The sequence below is a fragment of the Artemia franciscana genome, chromosome 11 (assembly GCF_032884065.1).
Source record: "Artemia franciscana chromosome 11, ASM3288406v1, whole genome shotgun sequence".
Classification (NCBI taxonomy): domain Eukaryota; kingdom Metazoa; phylum Arthropoda; class Branchiopoda; order Anostraca; family Artemiidae; genus Artemia; species Artemia franciscana.
Genome location: NC_088873.1, coordinates 1,625,439 through 1,642,579, shown reverse-complemented (window position 1 = coordinate 1,642,579; position 17,141 = coordinate 1,625,439). Strand labels below are relative to the sequence as shown.

At 34.0% G+C, this 17,141-nt stretch overlaps 1 protein-coding gene and 1 non-coding gene across 2 annotated transcripts in view; both read left to right on the top strand.

The window, feature by feature from the left end:
* The window catches only part of LOC136032669 (calponin-1-like), a 38,314-nt gene extending 21,913 nt beyond the window's left edge, over positions 1 to 16,401 (top strand). The window contains exons 6-7 of the mRNA XM_065712957.1: positions 12,574 to 12,760; positions 14,446 to 16,401. Coding sequence (XP_065569029.1) covers positions 12,574 to 12,760; positions 14,446 to 14,480 — 222 coding nt within the window. The 3' untranslated portion in view covers positions 14,481 to 16,401. The remainder of the gene's footprint in view (positions 1 to 12,573; positions 12,761 to 14,445) is intronic.
* Trnaq-uug (transfer RNA glutamine (anticodon UUG)) lies at positions 8,377 to 8,448 on the top strand. Its single transcript has one exon. It is a non-coding gene; the product is annotated as a tRNA-Gln (tRNA).
* Positions 16,402 to 17,141: the final 740 nt, after the last annotated feature.

The following is a 17,141-nucleotide window of genomic DNA, read 5'->3' as shown; positions in this document are numbered from 1 at the left end:
GGTAGTTAAATAAGGATTCAACAAGTCCTTTTCATAATAGATTTAATATATAAAAAAAATCTTAAAAAATAGGCTAAGTTTATGGTTGTTGTAACGTAATATTCCTTAAATTGTGTCTAATGAAGGGCCGGGGAGGTTCCTCCTGCTGTTTAGTGTCATCTGTAGGTATGAAGGTTGTGCTTGCCCTGGGCGTAACAGTCTTAGGGGCGAACGTTTCAAATAAATAATCGAATATTTATGATCATATTGTGATTTTTTAATTTTATTTTTATTAAAATAAAGTAAAGGGCGCAGTTGGTAGGAAGTATAAGCAAATTAAAGCTGAAATTTTCATTTTTCCCATATAAAGTAAGAAAAGTCAAATTTAAAAATATGAAATTTTTCTTATTAAATTTTATTGAATGAAAATTTTATTAAAATTTAACCTGGAAATTTTCAGGAGACAGGGGGGCGGGGGGTACTAATCAAGATTTTGGCCCTGGTGCAAAAGAGGACAGAACCGCACTGTATCTAGGGCTATAATGGAAGCAGGACTAATATGGCTAGGTCACGTTTTACGTACGAAGGGTGATAAGGGTGCCTGAAACTGTGCTTTATGTCATCCATATATTGTAAAATGAAAAGCAGGTCATCCTCAGGGTCTCAAGTAAAAGTTTAAGTTTGTCGCACCATTTGACCTCGGCAGAAATGACTAAACAAGACATATCAATGATATTTCCGTAACTTAACTTGAAAGCGTTACTTTTGGAAGTATATATATCATCAGAGACTAATTAGAGAATAGAGTAAAATTAAAAAAAGAAAAGAACTAGTAAAAACACCAGAAAAGCCCCTACAAAAGCTAAAGTCCTATCATAGTTACCCCTTTAAAGGCAGCCTAATAAAGAAAAAACCTAGCCCATTGTAACTGATTTTACAAACTCAAATCGAAAAAAACCACCAAGTGGAATGGGTAAAGAACTAAAGGAATGGTTTTAACGAAGGTGGAACTTTATTTTGTAAATTGAGAAAAGTTTTGTAGAAACTGAAATGGAGGAGGACAGTGCACTTTTGTGTTGGCTTTGGATGGTTTGATGTTATACTAGGTCGTTAGTAGTAGTTAAAGTAAGTTGAGAAGTGATAGAGGGAAAAACTATCCTGTTCTCGGGGTATTTACCCTACATGTGCTTCTTCTGTAATGGATACATAGACGAATGATAAGTGGGAGGCACAAATTCACCAAAGAGAAAATAGGAAATGCACCGTGACGTAATGATTTGTTAGATTCTGTGCAACTACTTGATTGACAGAGAAATTGTACAACCTGACTCAGGAGGTTCTTCTTTTATTGATTTTTCTCTTAAAGTTGATGCATGTTTTCAACCTGTGTGTTAGGATAGTATTTTAATAAAATGCCGAAACTTTAAGAGGATTGAAACCTGTTTCGTGGAGGGCAAGCTGTTTCATTGAAAGCTGTTCCTGTTCCATGAACAGCCACGTGTACAAGGGTTTATCTAGGGGCTGGGAGCCCGTTGAAATGGACAATTTGCCAAAACAGCAAATTGCTTAATTTTGTGGAAAGACAACTACTACATTATGACAGGAAAGACAGCTATGACAGGAGACTTCTGGGGCTTTACGCTTAGATCTGCCTCCCCTTCTGTACCTTCATCTTACTGTCCTCAAACTCAACAAGAAGAAATTAACATGAGTAGGGCTCAAAACGTCTATGCCTTCCCATGGCCGGAACATAATTTGCACTTTACTGAAAAAAAACTAAAATGTTTTCACTTTTATAACTTTAATAAATCAAATGTTATTAATATTTTAAGGAATGAATATCAGCATATTTGTTTGAAACTGACATAGCACATTCTTTTTTTATTTTTTTTATTTAGTAAAGTGCAAATTATATACTGGCCTTTGGAAGACATAGGGGTTTTGAGCCTTACTCATATTAACTTCTGTTCATTTGAGTTTGACTCGGTTATTTACTGTAATTCCTGTTGGTTTTGGGTTTCATTTATTTTTCGATGCTGATTTGTGATAGTTCTACGCTTACTAGATCATTTGGTTTTATTTTGGCTCATTTTTGGTTTAATGAAGTTCTATACTTTTCTTTGAAAAAACTTGTTTTGTGGGAAAGGTTTTCTAATTAATATAATAACATAATGAAGCATAAAATCAAATTAATAAATAGTAAAGATTTTTAACCACAACTTTTTTCATAAAGCAACTTGGAATTTTTCTCATAATTTTAATGAATAATCTACCATTTTATTATTGTTCCATTTTTACTAATCGTACCACAGGTCACATTTGACATCAACGATGAACAAAACAAACCCCGGTTCAATGGTTCTAGAGCTTGTTTCATTGGTTATCATTGATGCTCAAGGTTAAATTCTCGAGGGAGAGTATCAGGAAAAAACTTTACAAAAGGGGTAAAAAAAAAAAACGCGAACAAGCTCCATTTACTATACGGTCTTCTTTAAACTTTGAACGGAAGTCCTTCAAAACGATCTTAGGGAGGGAAAACCTCCACATTAGATAGTCTTTAACTGTTGTTAAGTTCTTAAAAGTATTAAATTGCACTCTCACGGATTTTACACCCTTCTTAAATTAATGATAAGCTGCAATTGTAGCTAATGATTAAATCAGTCCTTTTATTGAATAATGGCTATGAATTTCTTCTTCTTATGAGCTTCCAAATTTGGGTGACTATGAAATAAGCAAGGCAAATGAGTTACTATGAATTAAATGTACTCCATCATGTCGCACTGGGATTTTCAAACTCTGTGCTGTCGGCTGTGATTGATTTTTATTCTGTAAGAAGTCAGATCTACAACTCAAAAAGTAATTAACTCATTAACACCATAGGTTAAAATTAGAGGTTGGATTGGCCTTAGGAATAAGGTCCTAGCAGCTAAAAATAGCCTTGTCAAATACTCACGGTAACGACAAGAAGTAAAGGATGACCTGTGCCCCCAACGACTTCTAAAACAATGTTAGTTTGGAAACAATGTAAAATTTTGGGAAGGATCTTGTTTAAAAGAAATCACGAGTTCTGGTGCCCAATTTAGGAGCCAAAAGGGATCTGAGGGTACGGTACCTTTTTTGCCATATCACCCTTCCTGGGCCCGTCGTATCCAAAACTCGTTTTATGTTAAAATTACATGGTAGCCATTTTATTTAGAAAATTCAAAATAAAAATATCTCCATAGATAGTACGACCCGTGTAGCCCCAGGGACAAGGACCCTGGTTATCAAGAATTGTTTGTTTCATGAGGAAAGGCTTATAATGAAATCTTCGAAAATAGATACTTACTTGTACTTGCTGCGAGACCAGGCATTTCCGCCTCACCCAGCATCCGAACGAAGCTTCTGAATGAGGGTCTCCCATGATGGCCGGTCTTGTGCCAATTCTTGGACGGACTTTAGCCATTGCTTGCCCCATTTGTGGCCGAATATATGGAGACCTCCAGTAATCCTCAGGTCTTACGAGCGACAACTAATTTTTTAATTCCCCATATTTTCTTCTACGCCATGTTGTTCAGGGTTCAACGAGAAGTATCTGATTAATGTGGCTTTAAAATATGTCCAAGCTAGCGGGCCGGCAAAGCTTGATCAAGCTTGAGATTGTGTCGATGTAGAAACATCGGCGGATATAGTTGTTTGAAATCTGATATAATATCCGGAAGCGTAAAATTGAACGCAGGCAATTGTAATCAAAAACCTCTAGAGCACATCCGTGAGCTGCTTTGACGGGCCCCGATTCAACACCATAGAGTGGGGCTGAGAAGAGGACTGACAGTATGGGAAATGACCCAGGTTTATTTCAAATACGAATATTTGTCAGTGAATAGTTTTAGAAAGTTGTGAATATTTTTGAAAGTTTTGAAATTCATGAATATCTTGCCGGAATTTCAATCGGACATTGGCTTTATTTGAGATTAAATGTATGATCCAAAGAGCCTTCCCCTTTTTTGTGCCAACAAACGAATTATGCAAGCAGAGGCGCCATTTGGGCCAATCTTGGGGTGGGCATGGGGCATTTGACAGAAGTTGAGACTTCTATTATGAATCTCACCTACTTTCAAAGTTTACAATGATTAATAGCCAATAGCGTAATTACCCCAAGGGTCGTCAGGTAATTACGCTCTGTTGGCTAATAGGCGTGCAGTTAGTTCAAATCATTTGAACAGAATGGATTATGTTGGACATAATGGATAATTATGGCCAGAAAAGGGCCTTTGTGGTGGAAGCTTCGGCCCCCTGGAAAATCTGGGGTGGGCACTTGCCCACCCCTGACTCCCCCAAATGGCGCCTCTGTATGCAAGTTTGTATTCATGGCCGAGAGGCTAGTTGATATACTTAAGGAGGGAGCATATTGTAAAATTTGGATTTAAGATTTTAGACAGATTTAGTTCTGCATGATTAAAACCATGGCCTCCACCTCCTCCCTATATCTCCCTAAAACTAAGATCAGGAAGGCTGCTCTAGTTGAATCGTTGGTCGTGGAATATTGAAAGAGATTCGTTGCCAAATTGTAGCAAAATAAAACGTGATATAGAAAATTCAATACTCCAATGAGAAAGATTGAAATATATAAACACTTTGCTTCTAGAGGAAAACTCCCTGAAACACCCTAAGTATGATATTAAAATGAACATAAATTAAATATAAAACATTTTTACGTTAAAACTGCAAACCTATAGAAATCATTCTGTATATTAGGGGGGCTGTCATCCTACAACTCCCCACTCTTTATGCTAAAGTGTAAAATTTTGATCAATTCTTTGGAGACAAATTTTCCAAAAAAAGCATAATTATGCTTCCATACCATATGTTGTACTCGGCGTGTTAAAATTGTACCTACTAATATTATTGTTCGTACATTTTAGCTGTAAGTTTTTTATAACTCGCTGTTTTCCCAAAAATTACCAAAATTTTCGCAAAAATTTTACTCTTAGAAATTGTGTTTTTGAGTATTAAGAATTCTTGATGTTTCTTCTCAATTGATTCATATAAAAAAACTCAATCGAAAATTGTAGAAAATTAAACTTCTTTCAACTTGAGAGTCCTACCCCATTTCAACTTATTGTTCAAAATTTGACAATGTGGAAGATGGATGGAATAATTTTTGAAAAAGAATTTGTGAAGTTGCTGATGGTGTCTTAGGGGAGACTGTTAATACTGCAGCTAGGAATATTAGTGAAGAAGCTTTATCAAACAGTTCGCGGCAACGAACTGTAGTAAGGAGCGACCAGGCTCAATAGTAACCAAACTCTAAAAATGAAATTTTGATATCAATAGCTACATCAAAAGAATCGCATTTTAATGCTGATTTCAAATATATAAGTTTCATCAAGTTTAGTCTTACCCATCAAAAGTTACGAGTCTAAGAAAATTTGCCTTATTTTAGAAAATAGAGGGAAACAACCCCTAAAAGTCATAGAATGACTTTTAACTATGTATACAAAAAACCTTATAACTATTTCTTTGGGGACGAATGACCCCCTCCCACCACAGTCCCCTTGGGAGGGGCTACAAGTTACAAACTTTGACCAGTGCTTACATATAGTAATGGTTATTTGGAAGTGTACAGACGTTTTCAGGGGGATTTTTGGTTGGGGGATGGGGTTGAGAAGATGGGGATATGTTGGGGGAATTTTTCTTGGAGGAATTTATCATGGGGGAAGAAAATTTCCATGAAGGGAGCGCAGGATTTTCTAGTTTATTAAAAAAAAAAACAATGAAAAAATAAATATGAAAAGTTTTTTCAACTGAAAGTAAGGGCCAGCATTAAAACTTAAAACGAACAGAAATTATTACGCATATGATGGGCCCACCTCCTCCTAATACCCCGCTCTTTACGCTAAAGTATTTTTAGTAATTTCAACTATTTATTCTACGGCTTTTGTGATTCAGGGGTCATTCTTAAGAAATTGGGACACAATTTAAGCTTTAGTGTAGAGAGCGAAGTACTGACGAGGGGGTAAACCCCCTCAAATACAAATAAAAAACTGAGAATACAGAAGCTCGTTACGTAAGCTAATTTTTAAGTTACGTGTATCTTTTACTAATAAATACATTCGTTAAAAATTAAAAGTTCTAGTTGCCTTTTTAAGTAACCAAAAAATCGGAGGACAACTAAACCTCTTCCCCCACTCCTTTTTTCTCAAAATCATTCGATCAAAACTATGAGAAGGTCTTTTAGCCAAAAAAATATAAATATGCAAATTTCGTTTCAATTATTCATCTGCGGAGAGCCAAAATCAAAACATGCATTGATTCATAACGTTCAGAAATTAATTAAGAAAAAAACAGTTTTTTAACGGAAAGTAAGGAGCGACGTTAAAACTTAAAACGAACAGAAATTGATTCGTATACAAAAGGGGCTGCTGCCTCATCAACGCCCCGCTCTTTACGCTAATTTTTTTTACTGTTTTAAAAAGTAGAGTTAAGAGAAAGAGTCAAACTTTAGCGTAAAGAGGAGTTTAGGAAGAAGCATCCACTTTCATATACGAAATAATTTCTGTTCGTTTAAGTTTTAATGTCGCTTCTTACTTGTTTTCTTTTTATATTTAATGTTTAATAGAGAGGAGAAAAGGTTTGTACAAGAATTATTTGAGTGATAGATCATATGAAAACAAAAGAAATGTAAAGAAAGTGGAGAAAGCATTAAAATTTGAACTAAGGAGGTGTGAAGTGGGGGCCCTAGATAAAATTGCCGAGTATCTGGAAGATAAAGCTAGACGGCATAAAAGTGAAATATCATACTGGCATGTTAATAAACTGAGAAGGAGTAGTCAATCTGATATTTTTCAAACTCTTAAGTTGAAAGGAGGAGGGGTAGAGAGCCTCGTAGGGATCGATAGACTTGTATAAATTTAATTAAGGACAACACAAAATTAAGGGTACTAGTTAGTTATCCCGACCATACTTAAGTTCTTGATCTGAGTAAAATCGGTTTCTCTGTCTGCTTTCGGATATAATTGGGTTAGTCTCAGTAAGGTAAACTACTATACAATTAAATCCTAATTAGATATTTATTATATAAAGTTGGTTGGGTATTTAATATAATGCGCTTTAGGCAGCTTGCTTTCCATAATTCTTTGTTTAGTGCGGGCGAAAAGAGTCGCAACACACCAAAATACTTCCGTGTTTGAGGAAACACTAAAATTGGCTGAGATGTACTTTCGAGTATGCTCTTTATTATGGCGGCGATTACGGAAGCGATTTTTTTCCTCCGAACGCCGCTAGGTTACTTGTACTCCAAAATGGCGAATGAAAATAAGAGTTTGTCAAAATGAAAAGACATGGCCGTTCAAATGGGCTAGTATGGGCTAATCGATGGTATAGGTTCCGAATACGAAGCCAAAAATAATCTAAGTTATACCGTAGTGCTGCCAGGTGGCTCAAATCCAAGATGGCGGACGAAAATACGAGTTTGTCAAAATGAAAAGTCATGGTCGTTCAAATAGGCTAGCACGGTTTATCGATGGCATAGGTTCCAATACGAACACAAAATAACATAAGTTGTACCATAGTGCCGCTAGATGCCTCAAATTAAAAATGGCGGACGAAAATACGAATTTATCAAAATGAGAAGACATGGCTGTTCAAAAAGGCTAGTATGGTTAATCGATGGCATAGGCTCCGAATATGAGCACAAAAATAACATAAGTTGTGCCATAGTGCCGCTAGGTGCCTCAAATTCAAAATGGCGGACGAAAATACGTGTTTGTGCAAATGAGAAGACATGACCCCTTAAATAGGCTAGTCTGGGGTAATCGATGACACTAGTGTATGAAAGTAAAAGTGGACAAAAGTAATAATATCTGTATAGTAATAATATCTCAATGACCGCTGTGAAATTAGTTTACTTGATGGTATGTGCCCTCTAGGTTCTTTTTTGCCCCTCCCCTTAGGCTTTGAAAAATACATTATTATGCCCCCATTTGATTTTCGTGAATCGTGGCCACTACCCCTCCCCCTCACCTTTGTCGAAGTTTCTGTTTAAAACCAGATTATTTTTATGCTTGTAGTATACCGTCTTACAGTCACTCTGCTATAGCCTCTAACTAGAATTTTTAGAATATGATTGAATCCTCTTAATGGTCTCCTAGGAGATTAGATTATTAAGGCTTTGGATGCATTCCAGAAAGTTTCGATCACCTAAATCAACTACTTTCTCTTACTCAGAGATATAAAAAAAAAAACCTAGGATTTCGAACAATTTTATCTTTGTAGAACACATTTTTGCAAAATCTCTTGAATTTAATAACAAGTAAAAATAGTCGGAAATGACGTTTAAGATTAAACGTCGCTTTGTTTCCAAGAAGGTAGTTTGACTGTCTTATTTCAAATAAAAATATACTGTTGTATTGATATGGTTCCATGGTGTAATGGTTAGCACTCAGGACTTTGAATCCTGCGATCCGAGTTCAAATCTCGGTGGAACCTTTTTTGGCTTCATAAGTTTTCTTTAAAAATATGCCTAGCAAATCAATTAGACCGTTGTCATAACTATCTTATTCAAGAGCTGATAATCCGATTTCTGCAATTTTTTATGGTATTTGTCTATTATATAAAACACAGTGGAGAAGTGAAGTTTGGTAACAATAAAATATGATGATAATAGAATACTATATTAGCAAAATTGTGAAGGTCTTTTTTTAATTATTAAATTGGCAGCTTTGGCGTCAGCTGACCATCTCAAAGACAAAGAAAAGTTTACTCTCAATTATTCTTGACCTAGTTCATTTTAGTTCATTATTAACATGAATCTTGAAGACACCAGTTAGTTTGCTTTGACTAGTGATAGAATAATATCTCACCATGGATGTTCAAATTAAGATTTGTGAACTGCCAAGGACCGAAGAACAGGCAATTATATTGTTCCAGGGTAAGGGGTTGTTGCCTAAAACAAAACACTGCGTCAATGGGCACATCATGACTTTGTACTCTTACGAGAAGCGACATTTTTGGAAGTGTAACACTGCTTTCCGGGAGCATATTTCCCGGTTGTAGTTTTCACAATTTTGCTAATAAAGTTTTCTATTTTCATCATTTTTTTTTCATTAGCAATAACCAAACTTCACTTCTCGAGTGTTTTATATAGTAGACAAGTGCCTTTTTTTTATCTTTAAGTATTTGTTTTTGGCCGTTATAAATGATTATGAAGTATTGCTGAAATCCGTAGCCTTTTTCAAATAGGGCTTTAGTCCCTTTTTTTCCGAAATGGTTCGAAAGAGCTCGAAGAGACCTATCGATTGGCCTATTCAAAATGTGCCTATATTTAATTCTGATTGAATTATAAACTATTCCAAAAGGACGAAAAAAAAGCGTAAGACCTAATCTTTTAAGTAACGACTAATTCAGCAATTTGGATATTTCCATTGAATCCCGATCGAAAGGTTAACTAGGAATCAGTCCTTAAAGTTTCAAGTTTCTTAAATTCTGATTTATGGGGCATGTTTTTTCATTGTACGTTTTCATTTTTATTTTGGTCTTCTGTAAAATTAGAAAAGGTGAACTTGGGCCCTTTTTGCAAAACGAACGGAAATGCAGTCTCCTACTTAAATTGGTCGAGAGGTTGCTCACTCTCTGCCATCTTGTTATAATCTCAGTCCTGCCGTGTGTGGCACACTTCCAATAAATCACAACTTTCTGCTATGCATGCTGCCCTATCACCACACTTGGTCTTCGCCATGGGGTGTAGACGATTTTAAACTGTGTAGCCCCTTGAAACGGACTTTCATTTGAGGGCTCTGGGAGGTAGTTCCACACATTTTTTTTCATATATATATATATATATATATATATATATATATATATATATATATATATATATATATATATATATATATATATATATATATATATATATATATATATATACTTGTGTGTTAATTGGAACACACTCGAGGATTATGCTGTGTAAAATCTAAAAAAAAACGGTTTTCCTTCCTAAATCGGTTATGATTTACTTTAGTGAGAAGACTGCGATGTATGTAAATTTTTATTAAATACTAGCTGTTGGGGTGGCGCTTCGCGCCACCCCAACACCTAGTTGGTGGGGGCGCTTCGCGCCCCCCCCCAAGCCCCCCCGCGCGCGTAAGTCGTTACGCGCCATATTAGTTACGCGCCATTGTAGTTGTGTCCCTATGTCCCACCTGTGAATATAGATAGATATATATATATATATATATATATATATATATATATATATATATATATATATATATATATATATATATATATATATATATATATATATATATATGTTTTTAACTACGTAAAACTTGCGAATATACAACATTCTTTGCTGTCCCATTGTCTGTGCATATAAATAGATTGTCAGGTTTACCGACTCTTGAACATGCAACATATAATGGTCCATGGGAAAACAATCCGTATTCAGATCTATACCTCATGATTCTAATGATTGCCCTTGAGCTTTGTTGATGGTGATTGCTAATCGACCATTCCCTGAGTCGCCATCGTCATTTATATATCCCCCTGTGCACCCCGGCGTCCCCTTTGTAGTTATGTCCCTGTGTCCCGGTCGTCATTTATATTCCCTGTGTCCCGGTCGTCATTTGTGTCCCGGTGTTCCAGTCTGTGATTTCTCTTTGAGTGTCCCGAGCGTCATTTATATTCCTTGTGTCCCGGTGTCCCGGTCGTCATTTATATCCCCCTGTGCCCCCCGGCGTCCCCATTGTAGTTGTGTCCCTGTGTCCCGGTCGTCATTTATATTCCCTGTGTCCCGGTCGTCATTTGTATCCCGGTGTCCCGGTCTGTATATACATTCGTTTTTTAGTTTTGTTTTTCTCCTTTATTTTTTTCCTTTTTTCTTTTTTTTCTTTTTTAGTTTATTTAGATTTTTAGATTTTTTAGTTTTTTTATTAGTTTTTAGTTTTTTTGTAGTTTTTACCATTTTTTTAGTTTTTTTAGTTTTTTTTTTTTACTTATGTCCTGGTCGTCATTTATACTCCCTGTGTCCCGGTCGTCATTTGTGTCTCGGTGCTTTGTTGATTGCTAATTTATATTATATTTATATTTATATTTTTTATATTTATTAATATTTTTTTAGTTTTCTTTTTCTCTTATTTTTCAGTTTTTTCCTTTTTTTTAGTTTTTTCTTTTTTAGTTTTTAGTTTTTTTTGTTTTTTACCTTTTTTTAGTTTTTTTAGTTTTTTTAGTTTTTTAGCTTTTTTAGTTTTTTTATTAGTTTTTAGTTTTTTTTTAGTTTTTGCCTTTTTTTAGTTTTTTTCAGTTTTTTTTAGTTTTTAGTTTTTTACCTTTTTTTAGTTTTTTTTAGTTTTTTAGCTTTTTTAGTTTTTTTCTTTTTAGTTTTTTTTGTAGTTTTTACCTTTTTTAGTTTTTTTTCTTCTTTTGTATTAGTGTGAAATAATTCAGACGTCATATGCGGACAAACACGACGTCACTCGACAGACAGACAGACAGACATAACCCACAAACAACTTATTTTTATATATATTTATTCATATTTTTTTAGTTTTCTTTTCTCTTTTATTTTTCAGTTTTTTCCTTTTTTTTAGTTTTTTTCTTTTTTAGTTTTTAGTTTTTTTTAGTTTTTTACCTTTTTTTAGTTTTTTTTAGTTTTTTTAGTTTTTTAGCTTTTTTAGTTTTTTTATTAGTTTTTATTTTTTTTGTAGTTTTTGCCTTTTTTTATTTTTTTCAGTTTTTTTTAGTTATTAGATTTTTACCTTTTTTTAGTTTTTTTTTAGTTTTTTAGCTTTTTTAGTTTTTTTTTCTTTTTAGTTTTTTTTGTAGTTTTTACCTTTTTTAGTTTTTTTCTTCTTTTGTATTAGTGTGAAATAATTCAGACGTCATATGCGAACAAACATGACGTCACCTGATCCACAGATCCACAGACAACTTATTTTTATATATATAGATTAATATATAGAGTTGATTAGGTTAGGTATTTAATATAATGCGTTTTGCACGGCCTGCTTTCCATAATTCTTTGTCGTAGATTCCATAATTTTGTTTTCAAGTATTATATTATGATCATATTTTGGTATATCTCATTGGGGTTAACCTAACTTCACTTATTAAGTGTGTTCTGTTTAACAGACAAGTACTTTTTCTTTTTTATCAACCAAAAATTTTTCATATTTGGGCAAACTTGCTTTTTCCTTAGTGGCAACTCTGTCTGGGAATCAGTAATTTGATACTTTTAACCTAATTTTGCAGTCACTGAAAAAGGATTTCATGGGACCAACAATTTTTAGAAAGTGGGCAAACTTGCTCTTTTCTTAGTGGCAACCCTGTCTGGGAATGAATAATTTGAGACTTTTAACCTAATTTTGCAGTCACAGAAAAAGGATTCCATGGGACCAACAATTTTTAGAAAGTGGGCAAACTTGCTCTTTTCTTAGTGGCAACGCTGTCTGGGAATGAATAATTTGAGACTTTTAACCTAATTTTGCAGTCACAGAAAGGACCAACAATTTTTTGGATATGGGCAAACTTGCTTTTTCCTTAGATTGTTGATTCCCAGATAGTGGCAATTCTGTCTGGGATCAATAATTTGATGCTTTTAACCTAATTTTGCAGTCACAGAAGAAGGGTTTCATGGGACCAACAATCGGTGTCAAGGTGGCCAAGGAGAATCCCAGAATGTTTTCTCCCGATGTCCTAGCTGAGAGTCAAAAGGTCATTGGATTACAATATGGATCTAACAAAGGAGCATCCCAACGAGGGATGACTCCCTACGGAGCTACCAGGCAGATATTACCCGAAGGTGAGTCAGCATAACTGTTGATACAATTGAAGGCTGGGTTGTATTGCCTTGATTATTGTTTTGTGGTGCAATGCTTCTGCTTTTGTATTATTTTTTTCTGCTTGTTATAAACGGTCTGTAGCTCAGAATCGGTATGACATGGAATTTTGAAAGTATTTAAGATTTCGAAGAAAAAGAAAAAAATATTACCATAGAATTAAAACAGAAAAGAAAATTTCTTTTGTAGTTTTCAAAGTTGCTGTAGTCTTTTTGCTTACCGAATAGTTTTAAAAGAATAAACGAAAGAAATTATATCCTTTCCCCCAATCTTTGATTTCCATCGGAAATATATAAAACTCAATCGATGAAACGAAGATCTATAAAACTGTATAAAACTATAATTTTTAAAATCTATAAAAGTGTCATTCAAATAGGTTAATGAAATCAAGTTTGATGAATACTAAAATCCATAATTTTGAAAATCTATAAAACTGTAATCGATAAACCGAAATTCTATAAAACTGTATAAAACTATAATTTCTAAAACCGATAAAAATGTCATTCAAATTGGCTATTGAAATCAAACTTGATAATTACTGAAATCTATAATTTCGAAAATCTATAAAACTGCAATCGATAAACTGAATATCTATAAAACTGTATAAAACTATAATTTCTAAAATCTATAAAACTGTCATTCAAATAGGTTATTGGAATCAAATTTGATGAATTCAAAAATCTATAATTTGTAAAATCTATAAAAACGTCATTCAAGTAAATCAAAATTTTATTTATTTTAATCATTAATTTCAATGATTAAAATCATGTCATTGAAATCAAATTTGATGAATATTAAAATCTATAATTTCGAAAATCTATAAAACTGCAATTGATAAATCATGGCTCAAAGTGCGCCTCTTGGCTTTAAAGAGCTATTAAGAGTCTCGGAATAACTGTATTTCGACGAACATCATTTATGAAAAACCGTAATGGAGAGGGTATACTGAATGACTTAAATAACTCAACTCTGCTTAAGCTCAGAGCCACCCCGTCCTCAGGTCTAGCGATATAAAAGCCAAAATTTACGAATGGCAGCTTTTACATTAATATTAATGCCAGATTTGTGCTTCAGAAGTGGAAAATTGAAATTAAATGAACACCTTATTTAAAAAATTGCAATAACCAAGATTCGAATCTAGATTAAAATGACCACAACTTCGTGTCCTAACCACTAGACTGATAGGAAACTGATTTGAAAAATTTGTATCAAGATATAATTTGCCCCGGACTATTGCTTACTAATACTAAGTATTTCTATTGCCAGATCAAGATTGCAGATAAGAAAACTTTTCCCGAGCTTCTACCTTTTTTCTATATCCAGAAACAATTCATTAGATCAGCTCTAGTGTTCAATTAAAAATTCTATGCTTAAAGGCTAAGCATTGTTAGAATCACGGAATTATGTACAGGAAACAAGCGTTATTCGAATCAAGAAATTACGAACGGGAAACGTAAATTGACGCTGTAGTCGAGCATAATTTCGATTTTTATAGACAAGTGTAACTATAATGTCACCTGGGCATAAATCTACAAATTTTATAGGATGATTTGTAATTTCTGGAAGACAGTTATGTTTCCCTTCCCCTCATATTGAAATCCTAGTTTTCCTCCACAGATGAAATTAACGGTTTCGTATTTATTTTCAGAGTTTCAAAAGACTAGTCAAAATGCTCAAAGCTGATGAATAAGCTGTGGCTGTCGTAACGGAGTGGAAGAGAATTATTATTTAATTATATGTTTTTTGATTGATTTGTTTTTAGTATCGTTTACAAGACTACTCTGAAATCCTAATGGAAATTACTGAATTTTTCGGGGAAGGGGTGCTCACTTTCTACCACCTTGTTTACATCTCGGAAGGCCCTGCATACCGCAAAGTTCAGCCATGCTTACAGTCAGGTATGGCATAGTTTCTGCCACTCATTGAGCACTTCCAACACGCTTGACCTGTGCTACCTGGTATGTGTGATTTCCGAAAGTGGGCACCCCCTCTGATTTTTGTTTTTAAGAACTCTAGCACTCTCTTTAGAACTCAAATTCTGAGTGAAAAAATTTCATTATTGCTGTGTGTCACGTTTTTGGTAGGAAAAAAAAATCGGTACTTGTGTCTTATAGCCACCACACTTAAGACTAGAAATTAGGTTAATCATAATGAAATATACCAAACTATGATGAAAATATAATAGTTTCGTAACACAATTATGGAAACTACAATAAAGAATTACAGAAGGGTTCAGACCACATTATATTAAATACGTAACCTAAAATAACTTAACCAGAATGCCAACTAAATATTTAATTAAAATATAGCTACAATGTAGTTTCCCACCGAGCCAAACTAATATTGTCTGGTATAAAAACCATGAAAACTGGTTTTTGTCTCAATTTTGCGATACAAAACCTCGATAGAACTTAATGTGGTGGCTTTAAGACACAAGTACCAAAAAATCGTTAGAAAAGACTTAAATATTACATTGCTTATTAGTTTTGAAAATCACTTGCTCGATTGAAAATTGAGAACAATCTTTATTTTTGCAAGATTTCTAATTCTTTTATCGCTATAATTGACATGTGCCATAATTACTAGTTCCTCAAAAAGTAAATTTGACTGTCATAACCAGCACTGTTTAAATAGTGTTGATTATTATTACTGAGCGGAAGAAAATTACTGGAAGTATATGTTTGTTTGTAATGTCGTTTACACGGCTACTCTGATACTCTATCAAAAATTACTTCTACAGTTTTCCATACGAAAATTCTTTTTTTGGGAGGGGTAGGGGAGCTCTAGCACCCTCTTTAAAACTCAAATTTACCCTGTAGAATCTTCATTACTGCCATGTGTTATAAGTTCGTTTAGTGGGGGGGGGGCATACAATACAAACTTTATATAATGCATCAAAATTTGTCTGTATGAATTTGTGCGACTTTTTTACTAGTTGGACGAAAAATTTAGGAGGGGGGGGGGTTCAAACTCAGTTTGTTTTCAAAATTCTCTACCCCCCCCCCCTTTAAAACTCAAATTTGTGGCGCAGGCTCTTTATCACTACTCTATTTCACAAGCTTGATAGAAAAAAAACTTAGAAATAGACCTAAAGATTACTATGCTTATCACTTTATAATAGTTTTTGCTTGACTGTGAAATCCAAAAAAAATTTTATTTTTTGCAAAATTATTAATTCTTCCGTTGTAATGATTGCCGTGCAATCATTACTACTTATTACTACTTACAATTTACATATTACTTATTATTTACTTATTACATTTACTTATTACTTATTACAATTACTACTTATTTAAACAGACAACACAAAAATAATGGGTTTAGTCATGGCGACAATACTCTAGGACCCTGAAGGCAAAATGTATGGAAGGGATACCAAACGAAATAATCAGTTCGAAATAGGCTATGAAAGCAGACTCTTACCTATCCCCCAAAATCTCCTTCGGCAGAGTTTTAGATATGCATTTGGCAAACCTTTTTTTTTAGTTTTGTTGTATAAAAGATGTTAGAATTGTGTCTGTTTTGCTGCTACTGCCATCTTTATGTGATGTTATTTCTGCCTAACTAATAAGCAAGAGCATTTTGTAATAAAAGAATGTTTCTACTAATGCCTTAGGCTTATGTCATTTTCTTTATATTTGCTACCGAATATTGATATGCGAAGTGATAAATATTTTTGTTTCCATTTTTCCAAGGATAAGTGCCTTAGTGAGGTCTAAAAAAAAACAAAAAAAACTCTGAAACTTAGAAAAGCAGCTTTTTAAGTGAAGATGATTCTAACAGTTCGAGGTAACGAACTGTAGTAAGGAGCCTCCCGGCTCAATAGTAACCAAAACTCCAAAAAATGGAATTTTAATACCAATATATACATCAAATGAATCAGATTTTAACGCTGATTTTAAATATAAAATTTTAGGCTTACCCGTCAGAAATTACGAGCCTGAGAAAATTTGCCTTATTTTTGAAAAAAAGGAGGAAACACCCCCCTAAAAGTCATAGAATCTCAATGAAAATCAGACCATCAGATTCAGATTTTGAATTTTGTATTTTTTGCCAGAAGAAAGATCACGGATGCGTGTTTATTTGTTTATCGGTTTTGCTTTTTTTCCCCGGGGATAATCGTATCGATCCAGTGGTTATAGAATGTCTTGATAGGGCTCATTCTAACGGAAATTAAAGTTCAAGTGCCCTTCTTAATTGACCAAAAAAATTGGAGGGCAACTAGGCCACATCCCACGCTCATTTTTTCCCGAAGTCATCATATCAAAGTTTCAAGATAGCCATTTTGTTCAGCATAGTCAAAAAATCTAATAAGTGTGTCTTTGAGGACGACTTAATCCCCCA